Here is a 22,893-nt window from a genome sequence, read left to right as displayed (position 1 = left end):
GAAACCTTAAAATTAGGCCTATTTCCATCACTGCAAGTCACTGCTGTGATACACATACCTGCTTTCAAATTCACCTCCTTTTTGATGGGAAAAAGAGGCGACAGAGGAAAGAACATTTGAATTAAGAAATCTTTGATTCCGTTCCCAATCGTACCCTCAGTAGCAAAGTGGATCCCGGCAAATCGTTTCACTTCTCCGGGACGCTTACCGATCTTGTGTTCCTTCTCCCCCTAACTCTTCAAGAATGATGTTGTTTACTTGTGTTTACGAGACGTAACGGGATATGAAGTACTTACTACAGAAAACGTCCTCGTCAGCTAAGGCCAGAAACATCATCTTTTACCACTGGTCAATCACATAGACTCTCAGTTTATCTCTGTGGGTCACTAATACCTTTTTCTCTAATCGGTTTTCAGATGAAATGCGATGAATGTGGTGGTTTTCTTTTTGTTTTGAGCGCCAAATTTAAATAACCTGCAGTGTATCCGGATAGTGGCAATGAGAAATAATTCTGAAACCCTAGAGGTAAAAACAGAGTGGTTACCCCCCAGGCAGGATGATTATCACCATCCTAACCGTTAGCATTTAGTGCAGGAATTCTCCGGTCACGTTAGGGATAACACAGAATCACTGCTGTAGGACTCTAGGGCCTTAAAAACTCCTAAATACGGTATGTGGCACAGTAAGATTTCACCAGTGAATTTCTTGTTACCGAAAATATGGTATCCTCTCCAAACGGATTCTACACCTTATAACCTTATTCTTAAAATGTAAACTAATATTTAGGTGATACCTTTCTAAATGATGGACTAGGGCAAGAAGTGGTGTTGCAAATGTATAGAAAAATGTATAGACAAAAACAATAAGCCTAATAAACAGATAGATAAGCAAACCCAAAAATGCTGCCCTGGGGTTTCTTATATAGGGAGGCACAGGCTAAAATAAATATTCTTCATAATACAACAATGAGGACCAATGTCATGTGCCGGTATGGGTTTTCACGGTTTGTGCTTTTACTTGGTATGGAATGTAAGAGGAGAAAGAGGCCGTGAGGTTTTCTCTCATAGGGAAGAGTCAGTGTATAAAAACCAGTTTAGTACACGTGGGCTCAAGACTGTAGCGCTTTATGGGGCAGGCACTATCCAAGACATGATGCGGGAAGGAGTCTGCAGCCGGCTTCAGCTCAGGTTCAGCAAATGGGATATACTTCAGACCCAAAACCGTGTGGGACACCATTTCTCACGTGATCAGGGTCAGTCTACACGTATATAAGTAAACACAAGGGCTCACAGGAATGTATACTCATTTGGTTGATCTATTGGGGGCTTCCAACTTTTACTATTTTTTGTAACCTCGTATCAGCAGGCCAGGTATATAGCTCTTAATGGTCCCAGACACCTTTTAGTTTTATGGACCAACCTTCAGGTGGTTCACCGTAAAGTTATTCCCAATATCTGTAAGATACAAACAAAAATTTAAAAAACCCACATACACACATAAATTGAAAAACCATTTAAAATCCAATGAGAGAGAGACTCTCGGACATTATCAGCTAGATTCTCTTTCCTCAAGTCTACACGCTGACTCTAACCAGATTCTAGGAAACTAAAATGCACACGTCTGGAATAAAACGTATCTTGGTGGCTGAATAATTATCTTATTGAATAAGAGACACGAGAGTGACAGAAGGACAACTGTGTTGTCAGTGTGCCTTTAAATAGAGGTCTCTTTTGACCCGGGAGGGTGAGGCCAAGGTGGGGGGCTGTGCCCTGGAAAGAGATGCCAGAGGGAAGAAGGCACACGTTCTCGGAAACAGCTGTGGTCCCTGCCTCCTGCTCATGTTTCTGCCAGCGGGTCAAACACCTGCAGCACGGTCCTCTTGTCCTTGTCACTGATTGTCATCCAGTGACCCAAGTCGTTCGGCCCGTGCTCCGGTGGCAGGTCGTCGGCCGCTGAGGCGCTGATTTGCAGCGAGGCTGTGTGTGCTCTTCCAAGGCTCCCAGTCCCGGGGTCCAGTGGGTCCGAGTTCTTGGAAAGCCAGGCATTCTTCAACAGGTGAGTGTCGTGGAGAAGGTTCCAGAAAGGATCCTGGTAATCACCAAGAAGGGAGGCCGCCTCTGGCCGTGTCTCCTTGGTACCATCCGCTTGGGCACCAGCAGCAGACAAGGGGCCAGGACGAGCCGGTTGTGGAAAGAGCACGCCCTGGTCAGGCCGGGGCGCGGGGGGACAGTCGCTGCTGCTACAGGTGAGGCTCTGGAGAAGCTGGCTGTTGCTCTGCAGCACCTGCAGGTGGAAGGCTGCGGGGGCGGACTTCTTCCTCCTCGGGGGCGCCTGCGGCGCGGGGGACAGCACCTCCAGAGGGGGTGGCGGGGTGGCTCCGGCCGCAGGAGGGGCGTCGTTGGGCACCGGCTTCCCCCCACTTGCCTTCCTGTCAGTCCCCTTCCTGGGCTGAAGTGTTCTCGGTTTGGGAACAGGAGGGACGGCTGCTAGAGGAGGGGTTTCAAGGCTGGTCTCTGGGGGCCCGATTGTGAAATGGACAGACTGTTGCCCACACTGTTCTTCCGGTGACTCAGGCTGAGAAAAGGCAGGACAGAGAGTGTAAGTCAGTGAGAGGCCAGCGCTGGGGGAGCAGGCATCAGCACCCAGACGCTGTCTGCAGGGGAGCAGGGATGGGGCCGAGATGACATTCCAGCAAATTCAAGATTTGAGAATGTCCGGGATGCGCAAATGTAACCAGATACAAAACGGCACAGGAGAAACACATATGAGGTACCAGGAGGTCCAACAAAACAGGAGTGGAAGCTTTAACACCAGGGCCACACGGTGACTATTTTGACACAAGTTTTTTGGGTTTTTTTTCCTGTTACTTTAGAAACGGGGTTATGCTCTTCCTTGATTAAAACCAAACCTCCAAAAAAAAACCCCAAAAAACAAAAAAAAAAACCCCGATCTTTTCTGAGGCCACGGCTTTGAAAATTCAGTTGTACCATGCTAGGCTGAAGGAACCTCCCTTATAGCGTGCAGCTCACCGAAAGGCTAATGGATCGGCTTGCTCCTTAAGCCTTTGATTTTTAAATTTTTTTTTTTTTAACGTTTATTTATTTTTGTGACAGAGAGAGACAGAGCATGAACGGGGGAGGGTCAGAGAGAGAGAAGCAGACACAGAATCTGAAACCGGCTCCAGGGTCTGAGCTGTCAGGACAGAGCCCGACGCGGGGCTTGAACTCACGAGCCGTGAGATCATGACCTGAGCCGAAGTCGGACGCTTAACTGACTGAGCCACCCAGGCGCCCCAAGCCTTTGATTTTTAAATACGGAAGATGGAAATTTTCGCACGGGCGTGTTACTTCCTTGGCCCCAATTCAAAACGATCGCAGAACTGCACGCAGCCAAAGGAAGCTTCCGTACTGCTGGGGGGCCGTTTGCACCGTCAGCATCAGCACGTCCTCTGGCTCTCTAGAAAACAAACTGCAAAAACCACCCCTTCTCCACCAGCCTTTTACTGTAAGCCCTGTGCAGTGGCCTGAGAAAATGAATCCATTTCTGCCCTGGCTCCCCAGAGACAAGACAGAACAGGGACAGGGGAAAGGAGGAGGAGGAAAGAGGTCTGCTCCCTAAGGAGGCCCGGCAGATGGACACGTGTGACTCGCAAATGGAGAGGCAGACGGATGCCGGACACACAGAGCAAGCGTCAAAGCCACAACGCACACTTTCCACAGGTGGAAAAGCAGCGGTCACCCTGTAATGACCGGCCAAGGGATTACCGAGGGTCCCGTTACTAGAACACTGGGATCAAACGGAAGATCCAGATGTGTCTACGGGTGCCAGTCTTTGGGCTGCGACTGTCCTGACAAACTCATGTCTTTGAAGCAGCAAGCGAGGCTGAGAAGCTTGAGAGCGAGAGCAAAAAACAATCTGCAAGAAAAGTGGCAAGAGAAGCCGTCGAAGCCCCGGCGTCCGAGCCACCCACGAGCTCGTCGACACCGCTAATCCAGGAACCCGCTGTCGGTTTTCTGGCGCAAATCACGTGTGTACGTGTGCGACCAGATATACACGAGCGGGAAACACAGCAGCGCGTGGAGAAGCGCATCCCACGGCGGCTCCATCTGGGGGCTCAGACGGAACGTTTGGGAAGCGCGACGCCTCCAAGCTGCCCCATGGCAGTGACAGATTCCTGGCTTTTCGGCTCAGCTAGAGCCAACGACGCGGCGGGGATATGAAGGAGGAAGCGACGGCCAAGCAGTTCCTCACGGACGCGGCCGTGTCTGGGAATCCTCTAAGCAGACGCTGGAGCTACGCGGGAGTAAGGGACTTCGCTCCGGGTGCTTACCTTTCCGGTCCTCCTCAAGGTTGGCTTCTTGATGGCAGGAACCCTGGGTGCAGGCCGACGGGGCAGGAGCGGGGCCACCGCTACTGGGGGCTCTGGTTTGGAAGTCCCTTGGTTCCTCAGGGCTGTGGCATTTACGGCTTCTCCTGGGATGCCTGAAACATACGGTCGTATGGATGGTGACGTGGGCAGGACAGGGCAGTGCGCGGCATGATTTAATAGTCAGACGGTCTGCTACACGCTAATGCTAATTTACTCAGGTGATGTCCTTCCTTTTTGTTCTAAAAACAACCACGGCAAAATCTTTGGGGGGATGTCAGGACCAACCAGCTAGGTTTAGCCCCCAGCTTCTCATGTTCACCTTCTCGACATGGATTGGTCTTCATGGGGGGGATCAGTGAGGCCCAGGCATTATACACAAAGTTTTATGTGTACGTGTGTTTCTCTCAGGGGAGGTAATCTGAAACTTCTCAAAATCTCTGCAGGGCCCACGACCAAGGAAATGTCAAGTTGGGATCCTGGGTAGATTTCGAGCCTCAAACCTCTCCTAACCGCCACATTCATAAAACTTCTTTAAAAAGCTTTATTGGGGTGCCCAGGTGGCTCGGTCAGTTAAGCATCCAACTTCAGTTCAGGTCATGATCTCACAGTTCGTGGGTTCGAGCCCTGCACTGGGCTCTGCTCTCAGCACAGAGCCTACTTCGGATCCTCTGTCTCCCTCTCTCTCTGCCCCTTCCTCTTTCTCAAAACAAAACAAAAAAACATTAAAAAAAAAGTAGCTTTACTGAGATATAATTCACATGCCATGAAATTCATCCTTTTGAAGAACACAGTTTAGTGGTTTTTTAAGTATATTCCTAGAATTGTACAACTACCACCACTATCTTTCCAGAACATTCTCATTACCACAAAATGGAACCCTGTCCCCATTAGCAGTTACCCCCTGCCCCCATTCTCCCCTCCCAGCCCCTGGAAACAACTAGTATGTTTCTGTCTGACTAGATTTGCCTATTCTGGACACTTTGTATAAATGGAATCATACAATATAAAGCCTTTTGTGTTTAGCTTCTTTCCCTCAGCATAATATTGTTAAGATGTACCCATGATAAAGCATATATATGAGTGCTTTTTTCTACAATTTTTTTTTAACATTTATTCATTTTTGAAAGAAAGAGAGAGACAGAGTGTGAATGGGGAAGGGGCAGAGAGAGAGGGAGACACAGAATTTGAAGCAGGCTCCAGGCTCCAAGCTATCAGCATGGAGCCTGACGCGCGGCTCGAACCCACAGACTGCAAGATCATGACCTGAGCTGGTCGGCCACCCAACCGACTGAGCCACCCAGGCACCCCTGTATGAGTGCTTTTTAAGGCTGAATAATATTCCACTATATGGTTACACTACATCTTACCCACTCATCAGTTGATGGCCATGTGGGTGGTTGGTTACATCTGTACAATTATTTATTATTATTATTGTTACTTGAGAGAGAGAGAGAAAACACCAGCAGGGGAGAGGGCAGAAGGAGACAGAGACAATCCCAAGCAGCCTCCATGCTCAGTGCAGAGCCTGACATGGGCCCGATCCCATGACCCTGGGATCATGACCTGAGCCGAAACCAAGAGGGACATGCAACTGACTGAGCCACCAGGTGCCCCATAATTTTATTCCTTTTTTTTTTTCACAAAAAAGAAACCACTCATGATAGTTATTCTACAACGTTTCTTGACCTCTTAATTCATGCCCCCTTAAATGTTACTTGGGATTCCAAGTAAGGTACATATCCTGACTAAAAGCAAACAGACAGCTAGACTGGGTACCGCTTTCCAGAGGGCATGATCTCCCCTCCCCAAAACAAAAAATGTTAGTACCAGCAATTTTGAATGCAGGTGGGGATCCCAAGTTAAAATATGATTAACATGGGCTTCAAGGGAAATAACAGCACCAAAAAATTAACAGGCAGTTTGGCGAAAAGGTCCCTGCCAGACAGTAAATTATCTATACTCGCTAGTGATTTAAAAAGTAGGTTTTAGGCCTGAAATAGGGACGTGTCCCTAACTATCCTTTTTTTATGGAGCCAGTGGAATGAATTAGTGCCTGGAGCATTATCCTTTTTTAAAATTCTTTGTTTATTTCAGTCTCTCCTTTAAAGTGCTTCTTAATAATCCTGGGTTTATTTCTATATACTTACTGAATTTTAAGTATCTATTTTTAGGGGCAACTGAGAGCTCAGTTAGTTAAGGGTCTGACTCTTGATTTCAGCTCAGGTTACGATCTCACGGTTCGTGGGTTTGAGCCCTGCATCGGGCTCCGTGCTGATAGCACGGAGCTTGCTTGGGATTCTCTCTCTTCCTCTCTCCCTCTGCCCCTCCCACACACGTGTGCTCTCTTTCCCAAAGTAAATAAATAGGTAATTTTAAACGAATAGTAAAATTTAGCAGTTCAGTTTTATCAAATGTTGCTAAAGGGTGTTTCCATTTAATACTGCCTCCAGAAAGAAGAAAGTTACTTTCTCTTCTAGGTCCCTTCTAGTAGGAAGAGGCAAAGAAAAGACCAGAAGCAGAACCCCAGCGGACCACTCACCCCCTCTCGCTTCCAGGAGACATCGGATGGCTGCTTCTGCCTCCTGGGCATTGGTAGTTTTGATCTGCTTGACATTGTAGGGTTTACTTATCCCTGTCCTGGCTTTGGGCTTCAGGACAGAGTCAAGAAGAAAAGCAATGTTAACACAGGCAGGCAAACAGACTCACCTGGTCTGATCCCTGCCTGCTGATCTGTTCACAAGCGTGTGATGCAAGGGGCTCCGTCAGGTGGTGGTTAAGACGCAAACTCCGATCCAGACCGCATCCCTCAAGCCTCTGTCCCCCCGGAGTACTCTGAGACGAATGCAGTAATACTGAGACCTGACCTCCTGTCCCCAACCGGATGGTTACAGGTCTTGGCAATGTGGCCTAACCACTGTCTGCTTTGTTAACCAGGTAAAAGCCAGAAAGCATCATCAGAGGCCACTTTTTTGGCAGCTCAGCACAATTCTTGACACACCTTCCACGTTTTCTCAAAAGTGCCCTTTCTGCCTCTTCACCCAAACCTCTGGGTTGCCACTGATGGCCTGCCTTCACTACCATCAACTGCTGAGGCCTAGCTGTTCGTTCCCTCCCCTGCCGTCACACGGGACATCTGGCCCAGCCGCCGCACCCCCCTGGGACAGCCTGCCTCCACCCGGCACCCCGGCTTCACCTCCAGTGCTCTATTCCTCTGACCTCCACCTACTGTCTTCCTATGCAGCTCACTGCCATCTTCTGGAACTTTCTACCTCTACAATCCTCCCTGTTGTTATCACTAGCATTCCCTTACTGCGAAATTGAGGCCCCATTACCTCTTCTCTCAAGACAACTGATCAGAATTTCTCCTATTTTGCCTTCCATCAAGCACTTGTCTACACACACCAAGGTCCAAGTCAAGCCTCGGAAGGGAGAAAAGCAGAGGGGTCTGGAAACAGTCCCACCACACAGGGACACGTGGGAGTTTTTTTCGTCAAACGTGATTTTCTCTCTAACCCTCTTACAACCATATGAAAACCCTATAAAAGACCTAAACTATGGGTTTGGGAAAGAGCTGTCAGGCAGAGGGTAAAGAGATATTAGTCTATATATTCACTGAAGAGGTGATCCTGCCTGATCTCAGGGGCTGGAGGCGAGCCACGGGGCAGACCCCTGGGGTTTGGAACGCTGGCCCACTTTGCTTTGAGCAGAAGCTGAAAGAACTCACTGCGTGCTGGGGCGCTCCTGGCAGAAGTTTTGCCGTCTGCAAAATCGAGTACTGCCCGTGGGTGCCAGAGGATATGGACACGTCCGAAGCCGACTTTTTCACCATCAAACCAGCTGTGAAAACCAACAAGGCAGAGTCCCCATCTCAGTGAGGTCACTGGCTGCTTTGGAGCCATGTCCCAGCTAGCTGGGAGCCGGGCCAACCACACACGTTCGTAGGGTCCGAGCCCGGGGGGCTGGTGGGCATTCGCAGAGTCGATACTAACTTTCTCCTTTGATTCTCAAGCAGTTTGTGACTATTCTCTGGAGAAATATTATTTGAACACAAATTTTAATCTAACATCCTGGAGGGGGGGGGGATTCAAATCTGATATAAAAGCCAATTCATTTTTAAGTGGTTTAAAACACACTGCAGTTATTAGGACTCAGTTTTAAAAGTGGTTTGTGGACAAAAATCTAAAAACCAAAAACAAAAAACCAAAGCAGAGGAATAAATGCATTAAATTACACTTATGGTCATTCAGAAATCATGTTTTAGAATGTTCAATGACATAGACATTAGACGAAAGACAAAAAAATGGCTGCCAATTTTGTAAAAAATAAATAACTGTATGTAGGTGTAGATACATATATTTAGGAAAAAAAATGGAAATGTTGTGATTAACAATTGTTATCTGTAGACAGCCAAGTGAATTTTTAAAAGTTCTGTATTTATCTATTTTGGTAAAATTTCCACAATATGACCTAAATTTTATTTATTTAGTATTTTATTCTCTGAGTGTTAACTCAGAAAAGTAAAGAATACACATAAAAAGTCATGTGCTTCTGGCTCACCGTCCATTACTCTTGTGACGTAAGCCAAGGTAAACCTAAATGGGAAGTAAAGCCGGAGGAAAATCCCTGTGTCTGACTGTGACACGTTTTGGGGTGAGGAGAGAAGTAAACAGTAGAGGTAAAACAGAAGGTGCTCAAAAGCACACCACAAATATCTTTGCAGGTTGTTGAGGAAAAGCTTGAGGGCCAAGCACTGGTTCTGGGGGAGCAGGAAGAGGGGCACTTTCCTCGGGCTCACGGGGAAGGGCCTGTGCTCAGGTGGCCGGATGCTGGAGGCCACAGGCCTGGGCCTGCAGAAGACAGGACGCCCGGTTTGAGGCGGCCCTGAGGTCGCCTGGAGTGTTGGGCGTCTGGGCTTACTGGAACCCTGGGAAGCAGGGAGAGGGCGGGCAGCAGGCGCGGACAGAAGGCCGCTTCTGCAGGAGTGGGGAGGAAGGTGCTGGAAGGTCCTCGCTCAGCGGTCGCCTCAACTTTCCATTCTCTACTGTCTCAAACAGAAAGCGCCTTAAAGCGAACCGCAGCTACGGGAGAGTGAACAGCTTTGTCAAAGCTTCACATAGTTTCCCACGAGAAACACGACCATCTCTGATACGAAGACAGAGAGGAGCCTGAGGCGGGGAAGGCGCTGGGGACCCGGGTGAGGCAGCAGCGGACTCAGAGGGAGGTGCTGAGTAGCAGGCCACAGGCGGTTATTCCCAGCAGGCACGGTGTAAGCCGAAAGCAGCAAAGTCTTACTTGGAGGGGGGGGTCTCTGCGGTGGGTGAGGTGGCCGAGGCCTAGTGGGAACCGACAGAGACCTGCTTGGAGAACGGTGGCGGAAATCCCCGACTGCTTCCAGCTCCTGCGTGAGCTCCGCCAGGTCAGCATCATCTGGAGGACACGGCGGAATGCGGGTGAGGGGAGTCGGGGCTCAGACTCGGGTCTGTGCCGAGCTGATTGTGCAGGAGGGCCTCCCGAGGACAGGGGACCCCTCTCTGCTGGCGCGAGGGGCGGGGGAGGGAGGGCCACCCAATGCCTGCGTGGAACATGAGATAGGAACCGTGGACAAGACTTCTCGTCCAGACGTGAGGGACACGGAAATATTTCCAAGTGTAGGTGTGTTTCCTTCTGAAAAAACAAAGGAGGCTCTCACACAGAGTAGACGAGACCATCGGAAGACCAGAGCCCCTCGGTTTTAATTCCTCACTCGAACACAGGACAGCTGTTTGGGAAGCTGACCACGCTCTCTGCCATCCCGTGACAAGCTCCTCGTACGGAGAATCCCTGCTCACCCCTCATGTTCCAAGTCCCATAGCCCGCCGCCAGCTACCTCACAGGCGTTCACCCTCCTGGCTTGTCCTGCAAATAACCTTTGAAGACTAGGAGGGGCGTGAGGAGGTGACTGCTTTGGTTTCATTACATATATATTTATTACACATAAGTTCAGGACACTTTCAGATCTTTTTTCCCACACTACAACACAGCCCAGTTAACTTCATTTTGGCCTAGACATTCCACCCCTCACATTTCCAACAGCTCAAACTCATGGCTGTTTGAGGTTGGTGCTGGGGAGAAGCAGGGTTTCTCCTTCTAATGGGAATGTCTGATCACCCACAGTGTTGAGGACATGCCTTCTCGATGCCCACAAGGCACCATGCTGCTCTAATTTTTTTTAAAATTTTTTAAATGTTTGTTTATTTTTGAGAGACAGAGACAGAGCATGAGCAGGAGAGGGGCCGAGAGAGAGGGAGACACAAAATCCAAAGGAGGCTCCAGGCTCTGAGCTGTCAGCACAGAGCCCAACGCGAGGCTTGAATTCACGAACTGTGGAATCACGACCTGAGCTGAAGTTGGACGCTTAACTGACCGAGCCGCCCAGGCTCCCCTGCTCTGCTAATTTTTCATTCAAAGAGGCCTTTATGCTCATACATGCCCTCCCCTTGGGAGGCTTCCTAAATGACGGCCACCCCTGAAGAAAGGGACCATTTCCTGTCTGAAGAGCACATCCCTTCAGCCACTTTGGCTCCAGGGCAGGAGCCCTCCGGATGTGGGGTGCATAGAACCACCTCGATGCATGGACAAAGTCTGCTGCCTCCGTATTGGGCAGCAGACCCCAAACCCAGCTGTGTGCTCAGTCACCCGGGGAGCTTGATGAGATGCCAGATTTCCAGGGTCCCAGCCCACCCCTGCCAAAGCCACAGCTCCTTGATGGGGCTCGGCAGCCTGGAAGTTTAAAAGCTTCTGATGGTTCAATGCAGGCAGGCTCCTAACCAACTTTGGGGCTACTGTACAATCAAAGGGGCTTTGGGGTGTCTGCACCTCTCTTGGCAAATTATCTTCCCTGGGAGGCATCTCAATTCACTTTCACCCCGTTCTGTATTCTCAGTCCCAGCTTACAGGGTCCTGACACCTGCTAGGGTCCTGGACCCGCCGGGCACAGTGGTCCTCCAGTGCGGGAGGTGCAGTGACCGACAGCTAGAAGACACTTGTGGCCGTGGGTGATACTCCTGACAGTCTGAGGCTGGAGCATGAACTACCCTACTTCCCAGCTCACGTAACACCAGAGGGTTTTTAAACTTACTCAAAAGGGCCATTATACTATATAACCTAGGGCTTTGCAGTTCAATCTGGAGGACTTCCAGTCCCTCTCTGCTTCAGTCTAAAATGACAGAATGATGCTAATTATCGTGTTAGTGTGCAATAACATATTGTATAAGTGTAACCATACACCAGCACTCAGGACCTAGATACCGTATGGACCTAGAGAGCATCTCGCTAAGTGAAATAAATCACACATAGAAAGACAAATACCATATGATTTCACTTATATGTGGAACCTAAAAGACAAAACAGACAAACAACAGCAAAAGAAAACCCCCCAGAAACTGACTCATACATCTACGAAACCAGTGATTGACTCGGCGGTGGGGGTGGGGGGTGGGGAACGGGCGAAATAGGTGAAGGGGATTAAGAGGTACAAACTTCCGCTTATAAAATAAGTCAGTCACAGAGATGAGAAGCATAGCATAGGGAGTATAGTCAATAACATTGCTTTAACACACAGTGACAGACGGTAACTGCACTCACTGTGGCAACTATTGCGTAATGTACGGAATTACTGAGTCACCATGTTGTTCGCCCGAAACGAATATAACGTCATCTGTCAACTATACTTTCTTTGCGGTCAATTATACTTCAGTAGAAAGAAATGCCTATGTCTCTTATGGGATTGAAACAGAAAAGTTTTGGAGAGGAGAAACGAAATTACAAATGTAAAACCAGTTTAGAGCTGTGGCCATTTAAACATACAGAGGAAACGGGAATTAACATGAATCTGGTGTGTTATAAGGGTACCAGTTGTAAAAAAATAATAAAATAAAGTAAAGTAAAGTAAAGTAAAATAAAGTAAAATAAAATAAAGTAAAATAAAATAAAATAAAATAAAGTAAAATAAAGTAAAGTAAAATAAAGTAAAATAAAGTAAAATAAAGTAAAATAAAGTAAAGTAAAATAAAATAAAGTAAAATAAAATAAAGTAAAATAAAATAAAGTAAAATAAAGTAAAATAAAAGTAAAGTAAAAGTTAAAGTAAAGTAAAATAAAATAAAATAAAGTAAAATAAAATAAAGTAAAATAAAAGTAAAATAAAGTAAAATAAAATAAAATAAAATAAAGTAAAATAAAATAAAGTAAAATAAAGTAAAATAAAATAAAGTAATGTAAAGTAAAATAAAGTAAAAAGTAAAATAAAGTAAAAGTAAAAGTAAAAGTAAAAGTAAAGTAAAATAAAATAAAATAAAATAAAATAAAATAAAATAAAATAAAATAAAATAAAAATAAAAAGCACTAGAGAAAATCAGTGTGGTGGTAGCTGGATACAGGCCCAGGGCCCAGTTTCCACCACTTGCTATGACCTGTTTGTTTGTTCTAGCCCTTTCCTGGGTGTGGGCACTTGATTGGTGGCATCGTTCAATGCCCTACTGCTGAGGGAAAGAACGAACTCAATGCCAGGGCCAAGCTACCTTTGTAGGTCGGGTGCCGCGTCTTTTTAGTGAGTGCAGGCGACGTGTCGGCAGGCACCGCTGCTGTGCAGCTGGGGGCTTCGGAAAGGTAGTCCCCTGCCGTCTCACCGTCTGAGACCACAGGCTGACTTAGCTCATCCACCAAGTAGTCTTCGTCATCTTCGAGAATGTCCCCTTGGGGAAGGAAACGTCACAGCACACAATTAGGGTGACTGGCACAGTCTCTCGCCAGTGGGTCTGTTTCAACATCCGGGCTTGTGGCTCAGCATCAGGACGCCCGCCCCAGGCCCGGGTCAGCAGGTACGGGACCCCGATTCCATTCACACCGGGACACGGGACCGAGGCCACGCGCTGACAGCCTCAAAGCCACTGTTTTCAGTGTAATTCGGGATGGCCGCGGGTCTCAGCTACCAGTTCCCACATCACCCCTAGACACGCACACTGCCCAGCTTGCCACGTGGGCGAGCACGCTTGCACTTCAAGGACCCTCGGTAACCTTTACGGACAGGGGGTTAGAAGGGGGTCTTGAAAATCTCATGCTGGCTGCCGGAACGTCTGGCCTGCCCGCCTCGCCACAGTCACCAAAGAAGTCTTGTAGGGACTATACTCACCCTCTGACTCATAGTCCAAGCTTGTGAAGTCAAAGTTCTCCTCCAGCAAACAGGAATTGGCGGTTGGAGACACGGAGGCCATGCTATCCCGCTTTCGGATGATCTCCTCCTGCCAGCCCTTCAGCCAGTCCTTGGTCTTTGGTCTGATCTTCACTGCTCTGCCCTTCACCTGTGAGGACAGGGCGACCAGCCGAGAGTGAACGGAGATGTCAGAACTCTCTTTCCTTTCAAACTTTTCCTTGCTCAAACTCGGGCATCAGGAGCAGGCCGACCTTCCTGTTTTACCAAGAAAAATCAAGGGTCTAGACCTCAGGGAAGATCAGCACAGCTCACATATGGTCTAAATAAAAGTGGAATTATCATCTTTGGCTTTTCATTCCATGTGAACGTCAAACCAGGATATTACCAAAATGGAAACCACCTGTACACGGCATATTCCGAAATACGTGGAGAGAAGGATTGCAATGCTCTCCCACGTGCAGGTGTGAGCCAAGACAGACCCGGTGACTCAGCGGGATCTGTCCTCGAGAACTTGCTCTTTCTCCCCAATTCTGCAAGTGGCCAGGGATGGACATCAGATCCCTCACCAGAAATAGATACTGGAAGGAAGAGTACTAGCTCATGCAGCGCCCACATCTAGAGACACAGTGAGGAGATACCATGGCCACGCAAAAGCACAAGAAAACCCTGGGGAGTAAGCAGCCCCCGCGGCACAGCTGACCACGCACGACTCACCTTTATACCATCCACGTCCAGGACGCTGAGAGCTGAGTGACTGTCTGCAAAAGTCACCAGCATCTGCCCTTGGTTGACCCTGGAATAAATGAGTTGAGCCAAGTCAATGCCAAGTGCAACGCGGCGGCTCGACGGGGCTGGCATGTACGTGACGTGCACGTGGGACCCCGTGCCAGCCAGGGCAGTACTTACCGGACAAGAACAATGGTCCCATAATTGCCCAATGTCTGCATGAGTTCTGTGCGCACATCCTCAGGAAACTCGTTTTTCTCTTCTACGGTTGGTGACTGAAGGTTGACTATGACGGTAGCATCCAGGGGGCCCTGGAAAGAGGACACTTCCTGGAACACCCTCTCCCGAGCACCCACATCGACTTCTTGCACTTCCACCTCCACGATCGCCAGGACGGGTCTGCGTTAGACGTGAAGGGAAGATAGGTACCGGTTAGCGAGCTGAGCAGCTCCCGCCCCCACAGCTCCACTGTCAACAGGGAACATCGACACCCCGTGAGTGTGGCCCCAGCACAGCACTGTGCTGTCCTAGGGTTTCAGACTCTATCTCTGCCCAATCCTAGCGTTGTCTTGGCATTTTTACCTGTGGGCGATTTAGAGAAAACAGCACCAGCCACTAGCAAAGATTTTTTACATGGTTTTCACCAGTACTGCCGAGGACGGTGGGAGGTGAGAATTCTCCCTTTGCTAGGGATTCAAGCTTTTTGGAGGGCGACTTGGCAACTGATGTGAAGAATCTCAAAAATGTTCATCTCTTTTGACCTACTAATTTCAATTCTAGGACTCTGTTCTAAGAAAATGACCAGGGATTCAGACAAAGATTTATATACAAGGTTGATCATGACTGTTGATGGGAGGGAAAAGGAAAAGGGGAAATAATCTAATTGTTCCGTGACGGCGAAACAGGTTATGGTGCAGCCGTACAATAATATCTTATACAACTAGTAAGAATGATGTTGGAGAAGTCTAGTGGACACACACAAGAAAACAGATTGGCAGGAAATAATGTAATTGTTATTATTAATCTTTTTGAAAAATTAGGGTTTTTTAAAGATTTATTTTTAATGTTTATTTTTGAGAGAAAGAGAGCGTGAGCAGGGGAGGGGCAGAGAGAGAGGGAGACACAGAATCCAAAGCAGGCTCCAGGCTCTGAGCTGTCAGTGCAGAGCCTGACATGGGGCTCGAACTCACAGACTGTGAGATCATGACCAGAGCCGAAGTCGGATACTTAACCGACGGAGCCACCCAGGTGCCCCAAAGCAACTGTTATTGTAATTGTGATGGAGGATGGGTTTACTCTCTTTACAAAAATGTAGAAAATCCTCTGTTATGAAGATCATGCAACCTTATTGAAGACATAATATGGCATCGACTCATGGTTCCTGAGTTTGAGCCTTGAGTCTGGCTCTGGGCTGACAGTGTGGAGCCTGTCTGGGATCCTCTCTCTCCCCTTTCTCACTGCCCCTCCCCTGCTGGCATGCACGCATGCACACTCTCTCTCAAAATAAACTTTACTAAAAAATATATATATATGTAATACAGCATCGAGAGGAAACAAAACATAAGACAAAATCGTAGATCATATGGTGGTGACCTTTAAAACCAGGGAACACTGCAAAAGTGACATATAATCAGTATGATCCCTGAGATTTACAGCACCATTGTTAGACTTTTTTTTTTTTTTGCTTCTGGAACAAAAAAGAAGACTGAGAAGAATCTGACACAGGAATATGCACAAAGTGAGTGTTTTCTAAAAGTGGGTGGCTCAGGCAGTTAAGTATCTGACTCTTGATTTCGGCTCAAGTCATGATCCCGCCACCATGAGATGGAACCCCGCGTCGGGCTCCGCACTGACAGCGTGGAGGCTGCTTGGGATTCCCTCCCTCTGCCCCTCTCCTGCTCTCTCCTTCCTCTCCCAAAATAAATACAACTTCAAACAAACAAACAGGCAGAGGACGTCTTCAGAGAAGCTGCATGAACGGTAAGCGAAGCATCACTGAGGAAAGCAGGTGCCGGTACAGTGTGGGCAGCACCCAGTGATAATGTGGAGGACGCCTGCAGGAATCTGTAGAGAATGCTGCTGGCGGGAAAAGGCCAGTCTCCCTGTTCTGATTCCATCTATGTAACCTACTTGGAATAACAAAATTATGGAAAGGGAGGAAAAAGGGCAGCGGTGGACAGGGGCCAAGCAGGGGAGACCAGCGCGCCTGTAAAAAGGCGCCATGAGGCATCCCTGTGGTGATGGAGACATTCTGTATCTGGACCGTGTCAGTGTCACCATCCTGGTCATGACACCGTGCTCCAGAGCGACAGTATGTTCTCACCGCGGGCACTGGGAGAAGGGTACATGGGGTCTCTGTATTATTCCTTACAGAGGAATTATAATCTATAGTTACCTCAAAATAAAAGATTTTTTAATTACATTTTTCCTAATATTCTTTTCAACGTTTATTATTTTGAGAGAGAGCACGAGTGAGTGCACGAGTTGGGGGGAACGGGCAGAGAGAGAGGGAGAGAGAGAATCCCAAGCAGACTCCAAACTGTCAGTGCAGAGCCTGACCCTGGGGCTGGATCTCACAATGGCGAGATCATGAGCTGAGCTAAAATCAAAGTTGGACACTTAACCAACTGAGCCACCCAGGTGCCCTCAAGCGAAAAAGTTTAATTAAAAAATATTAATGTAATAAGTTAGAAAGCAAAATGGTAAGTCTGCCTAACATAATCCCAATGTTCTTATACGCATTTAAATACTTAAAAGTACGTCTACACGTGAACATACACCCCGCACAGGTGAACATTTTGGTGTAAAATCTTCTAACATGCCTGGAAAACGCAGCCAACACATGACAAACCACTGCAGACACAGAACTATGGAGGCTTTGCTTGTTTATGTAGGTTTCCCCCTAACTGTCAATAAGGGAGAGGCTCTGCTGTTATAATTAGAAAAATCAATAAAAGTCTAAGACGCATCTGAAACCATTATGTCCAGATCTGTACCTCCCAGCATCCCGGCTGAGTGGAGGCTACTCCATCCTTGTGGTTGCTCAGGCCAAACCCTGGGGTCCTCCTCAAATCGTCCCCCATGCACATATATGCCACCCAACCCCGTGGGCGCCACTTTCAAATCCATCTAGAACCCAAACACGTCTTGCCACGGGGACCCATGACCACCTGGTCCAAGACTGGCACTGTCTCTTCCCCTGCTTGCCGCATTAGCTTCTTCCCTGGCCCCACTGGACTCTCTTCAGCTGATCCCATCAACACCTCGTCAGATGACTCCACTCCTCAGCTCGAGTAAAACTCAACGTCTTTTTGCGGCCCGTGGGGTTCCACGTGGTCTACGTTTCTTGCCCATCTCCTAGGACCTCCTCCACTCTTTCTACGCCACCTCTATTCTCTGGATTCCTGAACGTTCGCTGCCTTGCTCCTCACCCTGGAATGCTCTCCCCCCGACACCCCCATGGCTCACACTCTCACGTCTTTCAGGCCTTGGCTCCATGGTCGTCATATCTGAAAGGCCTTCCCTGAACACTGGGTTTAAAAGAGCACCAACCCCTTGTCTGACTCTTGCCATTACTATTTTTCCTTTCACAGCACTTACACTTGTTTACCAGCTGTCTGTCCTCACTAGACAATTCCATGAGAACGTGGTCTTGTCTGTTTTGTTCACGGCTAATCCTCAGTGCCAGGAACAGGGCCTAGCATACAGGGCCCTGCTCAGCAAATACAGTTCAATGAACTGCTTCTAAAGACACTCACTGAACTAGCACACCTGGAAGTCCCATATCTGGAGATTTCCCGGGGCTCATTTCTGGGCACGTATTTGCAACCACAGGTTTCTCGAGAATTTAGAATAACTAAAGATTTAGACTTAACGGCTGACTGACTTCACCAGCAACTCTGTCTCCTAATTTCCTTCCTTGTAGAAGCCGAAACTGACAGGCAAGTTTGGTAGCAGCTGTGGGACGATCAAACCCTTCCTATTCACACCCTCAAATGCCATCCTCCGTCTCTTTACAGACGTTCTAGGAGACTGGTCTCGGGGCACACCGAGCTGACCGACCCGGCTGCTGTGTTCCACCCTTAATGGCCAAACCAACTGCTCAGAGCATTTAAGAACTCAGAATCCAACACTTAAAAACCCTACGGCATGGGGCGCCTGGGTGGCTCAGTCTGTCGAGCATCCGACTCCGGCTCAGGTTGGGATCTCACAGTTCGTGGGTTCGAGTCCCGCATCAGGTTCTGCGCTCTCAGCACAAAGCCTGCTTTGAATCCTCTGTCTCCCCCCTCTCTGCCCCTCCCCAGCTTGTGCTCTCTCTCTCAGAAATAAATGGACATTAAAAAAATAAAATAAAAAAAAAAACCCAACCCTAAGGCCATTTGTAATGATATTAGGAAAAACACGTCCCCAGTAGGTGAATGGGTAACTTCCATGGATATATTTAGTGGAACACTGGACGGCAATTACAAGTGAATGAGCCAGATCTGCAACAGCGACCTGACTGTATCTCAAAGACATTAAGTGACCAAAAAAGCAAGTTGCACAATGACATCATTTATGGGAATTTAAACGACAAAGTACCATAGGCTGCATCTTTGAAATTTTCATAAATGACGTCAGTTGTGATGTGAGCAATGACAAAATACTAATAACAGTGATTAATTCTTGATGGTGGGTACACAGCTATCTGTCACACTCTTCTTTGTTGTTTACGGAATTCCACATGCCTGCACACCCGCATTCTGAAGGGGACAGCACACCCGGTGTCCGCGGGGAGCAGCGGACACTGCTTTTGCCAGCACAAAAGTCCCCGCGGCCTCCAGGACCGTACCTGTGATCGGATGCTTGCAGTTCCGCTCGGCCGTAATACTGGAGGGCTCCAGGAGACCAGGAATGTCTGACCGTGCTGTCCGCGTCTATGTCGCTGTCTAGCAGGTTGAGATCTCCGGCTACTCACGGGGATCACGATCAAGAGACCCACACACAACACACAATTGTATCAACATACGGAAAAGCCGACTGAGGAGCCTGGGCCACGGGGGTCTACGTCACAGACCACCCTGTCTCAGACTCGTTCCCTCTAACCCACTGGGCCGGAAACCACGCCAAGGAGGCTCTGGGGTCTGGGGCAGGTAATCCACGTAGGTCGTCCGGTGCTGCCTACTTCCTCCCCAGTGGACACACTCAGTGGGGGTGTGGGTGGCGGCTGTGGGCTTTCCACCCCAGAGGCCACAGGAACACAGGGCGTCTGCAGCCCTTCGTACGGTAGGAGAAGCAGAGACTAAGACCATGACGGGGTCCCTGCCTCTCGGTACCCTGGGGAGGTCACAGATACCCACAGAGCGATCTGAACAGTGTGATTTCCTGGCTTTGAAATCTCTGCATCCATCTTGCCAGAAACGCCGAGCTGTTTTAGATATAGGTGTTCTAAATGAGCCGCCCTTCCCAGCTGGCCATTGCTAATACTTCTAAACATACTGGAAAACTAATTGAGGAAAAAACCCTCCTTCCCTGTGTCGGGCTCATGTCCTATTTGGAATTGGAGCTTTAAGCAGGTAAGAGTTTGGTTGAACAAAAGGGGCCAGATGTACTGCATGTTGTGGGTGAGGGCACAGACACCGGACACTGACTTCTCTCCTGTTCGCCCCCCCAGGACAGAAGGCAGACGGGGTGGTGTGCGGGGACAGCCGTGATGCAGGGATGGGGAGAGCCAAAGGGGAGCTCCCCAAAGCACAACTTCCAAAGCTTAGGGGCCAACAACTGGAATGAATCTCCTGTAGCTTCGGGTTACCAAGAAAGTTGTTTATAGCAAAGAACGCTGTGCTGCATCACTGTGACTGACTTGCCCTCTGTGGTTATCGACCATTCCCCCTCTACCAGCTCTGAAGGTGCACATGTCCCACGCACCTGTTCTGTCAAAAGGGTGCCTCTTCCTCCACCACAGGACCCTGTCTGTCCAGGCAGGGGTGCGGCATTTGTCACTTGTGTCATAGGCGGCCGAGCCAACGTCATACTTGTAAGTAGGTCCAAAATTAATGGTGCCTTCATGAAAGTCTTTAAAAATCTATTGGGAGAAAAGACCAAGACCACCTTTGTTCTCCTAGATTCTGTGTGTTGTATGTAAAAACAAAAAAATAAAAAAGCACATACCAAAGGGCTCTCTTCCTTAAAAGACCCAGGATCTACATTGTATTTGCAAATATGTTTCAAACCGAAACGTATGGGTGCTATTTAATTAGCAATACAGTGATGATTACTCATTGTACTGACTTACACACCACACAGGATCTCCCACCCACCTCAAGTACCCGATGTACCACTGTCCGCTTGCCAGTTCCCGGGGAGACCGCGGAAGGCAGGCGGCAAGGCTCACAGGTGCCCCATCCGCACAGTCCCAGACCTAGTACGATGCCCGGCCATTGCTATCAAGGTCTTCATCGATATTTGCTAACTGAATGAACCGGGTCAACAGAAGCACAGAACTGAGACTGAACTCTCTTTCGGTTTAGCTCCGGATCCAGCCGCAGTGCCATGAGAAGACCCTAGAACGGCCTGTACTAATTCACCCAGTGCATCTGTGGAAGGGTGTGGACAACACTGGTAGGAGGCAGAGAGAAGAAACTGTTGCAGAGATGTATGGCGTGGTTACTTTTCCATCTGGCCTCCCTTAGCAATCCACAGCCCTGGCAGGGTTGAGTGGGGAGTGCACAGAAAGCGTCAAAAAATGCCTGTCTCTTGCCGCAAGAGACACCTGAATCCCTCTCACCACACATTTTACCAGCTGCATTTTCAAAACGTAAATGGAATATGGCTGTGCACCTGCCCTCTCGGCCCAGCCTGCCAGAAAGCTACCAGATACCAACATGAGCAAACAGTCTGCATTGGAGAAGATCAGCTGGGTCATCGGGAAGCCGGCCAGTGCGACCTGGAAGAACTGAGGACAGATCCTATACCTGAATCTTTCCTATCGTGTCATTGCCTGAGGAGTCACTAAAAAACTGCACACGGGTCATTTGGGGGGACAAACATGAGCTCTGTAGTTTGACAATCTTGGACTGCATCATGGCTCTGTGTACTGACCGTGTGACCTTGGACTCATTTGACCTTGGCCTCAGTTTTCTTGTCTATAAAATAGGTATAATAACCTAATTTATAGGACGGTCTTGAGGATTACCCACACAAATTGGTATATAAAGTATATTAAATACAGTTATAATTCGTTAGCATGTTCACCAATGAGAAACAGAACTATCATCAAAATAAAGCGCTTTGAGCGTCTGTCGGTGGGTCCTACAAGGCTGGTGTGGGGTACGAGCTGGGTGGGCTTGTCTACATCAGCATTCTCTGTCCCCACCCAGCACTGTGCTTGCTGCTGACACAGGGCCCTTCGAAGCCGTTCTGATTCCCGCCGAGCGCGACCACTTACTCCCTGGGGGGACACGGAGGACTGAGGGCTCAGTTTGTGTGAAGGACGAGGGACAGCAAGCCCACCTCTAACCGCAGAGCACGGGCTCTGGTGTTGGAGGAGGGGCTTCTGCCACCACTGTTCCTGTGGCTGGCCTGTGTGCCCGCCAGTCTCCTGCAGGGGGGCGGCTGCTCCCGCTCCGAGCGGACACACAGACCCTGAGCACAGCCCGTTGGAGGAAGACCAGGCAGTGGGTGTGAACGGACGCTCATGTTTAACTTCACACGCCACACATCTTAGCATCAGAATCACTGTTAAATCCACTCATGGAGCTTAATTTACCGCACGCCGGTGTAGACACTTAGATGCTACTCCATAGTAAAATATGCTAAGGCATATTTTAAGAGCACAACTTACTTTTCCGCTTGATTTCTGCAGCTGGAGCTGATCAAATTCCAGAAGTTTCTTCCAGTCTTGGCGTTTGACAAAATAGAAGACTTCTTCGTAAGTGAGATCGATGCGGTAGTTGAAATCGCCGCACCAAAACACGTAATCGTGAGAGAAGATGTTTCTTCCCTGTCGTAAACAAAATCACAGTCATCCCGGCCCATCTTGCAAAGAAGGTGGGCGACGGGAGAAAAATTCACCATGCAGATAATACGCAGATGCGCTGTTTCTTAAAATGTTACTTAAAAAAAAAGTCTCGTACTAGAGCATCTCGTCTTTCGTTAATCCCATACACTTACTGAGGGGCTTTTGCGTAGCTTATTTTATTTTTTTTTAGTTTATTTATTTATTTTGAGAGAGTGAGCAAGAACGAACACAGGGGAGGGGCAGAGCGCGAGGGAGAGAATCCCAAGCAGGATCCTGCCTGTCAGCCCAGAGCCCAACTCAGGGCTCAACCTGATGAACTGTGAGATCGTGACCTGAGCTGATATCAAGAGACTGAGCCACCCAGGCGCCCCTACGTGGCTTACTTTGCTTAAAATGAGGATGTTTTTGAGTGGTTTGAAGAAAGCTCAGCTCTAACTGGGGAAGCATGACTTCGTCCTTCGCTGCACCCACCCCAGCTCCGTGACTGGCTGTGCTCCTGCTTTCTTTATGTCTACACACCCGAAGAAGAGCAGCCCCAAACATTCAGAGTTAGGAGGATCAGGCATAAGAAAATAAGTGAAAATGCTCAGAATGTGCAACTTTGTAAAA

At 48.5% G+C, this 22,893-nt stretch overlaps 1 protein-coding gene across 3 annotated transcripts in view; it reads right to left on the bottom strand.

The window, feature by feature from the left end:
* Positions 1-1,680: 1,680 nt before the first annotated feature.
* SYNJ2 (synaptojanin 2) overlaps positions 1,681-22,893 on the bottom strand; it is a 104,519-nt gene continuing 83,306 nt past the window's right edge. For 2 of the 3 annotated variants that reach the window (XM_042987406.1, XM_042987409.1), the window contains 12 exons: positions 22,108-22,266; positions 20,193-20,349; positions 19,117-19,234; positions 14,466-14,684; positions 14,274-14,352; positions 13,539-13,707; positions 12,928-13,101; positions 9,662-9,796; positions 8,094-8,206; positions 6,909-7,017; positions 4,331-4,482; positions 1,681-2,574 (listed from right to left, as the gene is read on the bottom strand). In XM_042987406.1, the coding sequence (XP_042843340.1) occupies positions 1,837-2,574; positions 4,331-4,482; positions 6,909-7,017; positions 8,094-8,206; positions 9,662-9,796; positions 12,928-13,101; positions 13,539-13,707; positions 14,274-14,352; positions 14,466-14,684; positions 19,117-19,234; positions 20,193-20,349; positions 22,108-22,266 (2,322 nt within the window). In that variant the 3' untranslated portion in view covers positions 1,681-1,836. The remainder of the gene's footprint in view (positions 2,575-4,330; positions 4,483-6,908; positions 7,018-8,093; positions 8,207-9,661; positions 9,797-12,927; positions 13,102-13,538; positions 13,708-14,273; positions 14,353-14,465; positions 14,685-19,116; positions 19,235-20,192; positions 20,350-22,107; positions 22,267-22,893) is intronic. The other variant, XM_042987407.1, reaches the window with a different exon arrangement.

Source organism: Panthera tigris, chromosome B2 (assembly GCF_018350195.1).
Source record: "Panthera tigris isolate Pti1 chromosome B2, P.tigris_Pti1_mat1.1, whole genome shotgun sequence".
Lineage (NCBI taxonomy): Eukaryota > Metazoa > Chordata > Mammalia > Carnivora > Felidae > Panthera > Panthera tigris.
Note: the sequence above shows the minus strand (reverse complement) of the source record. Positions and strands in the feature narration are given on the sequence as shown.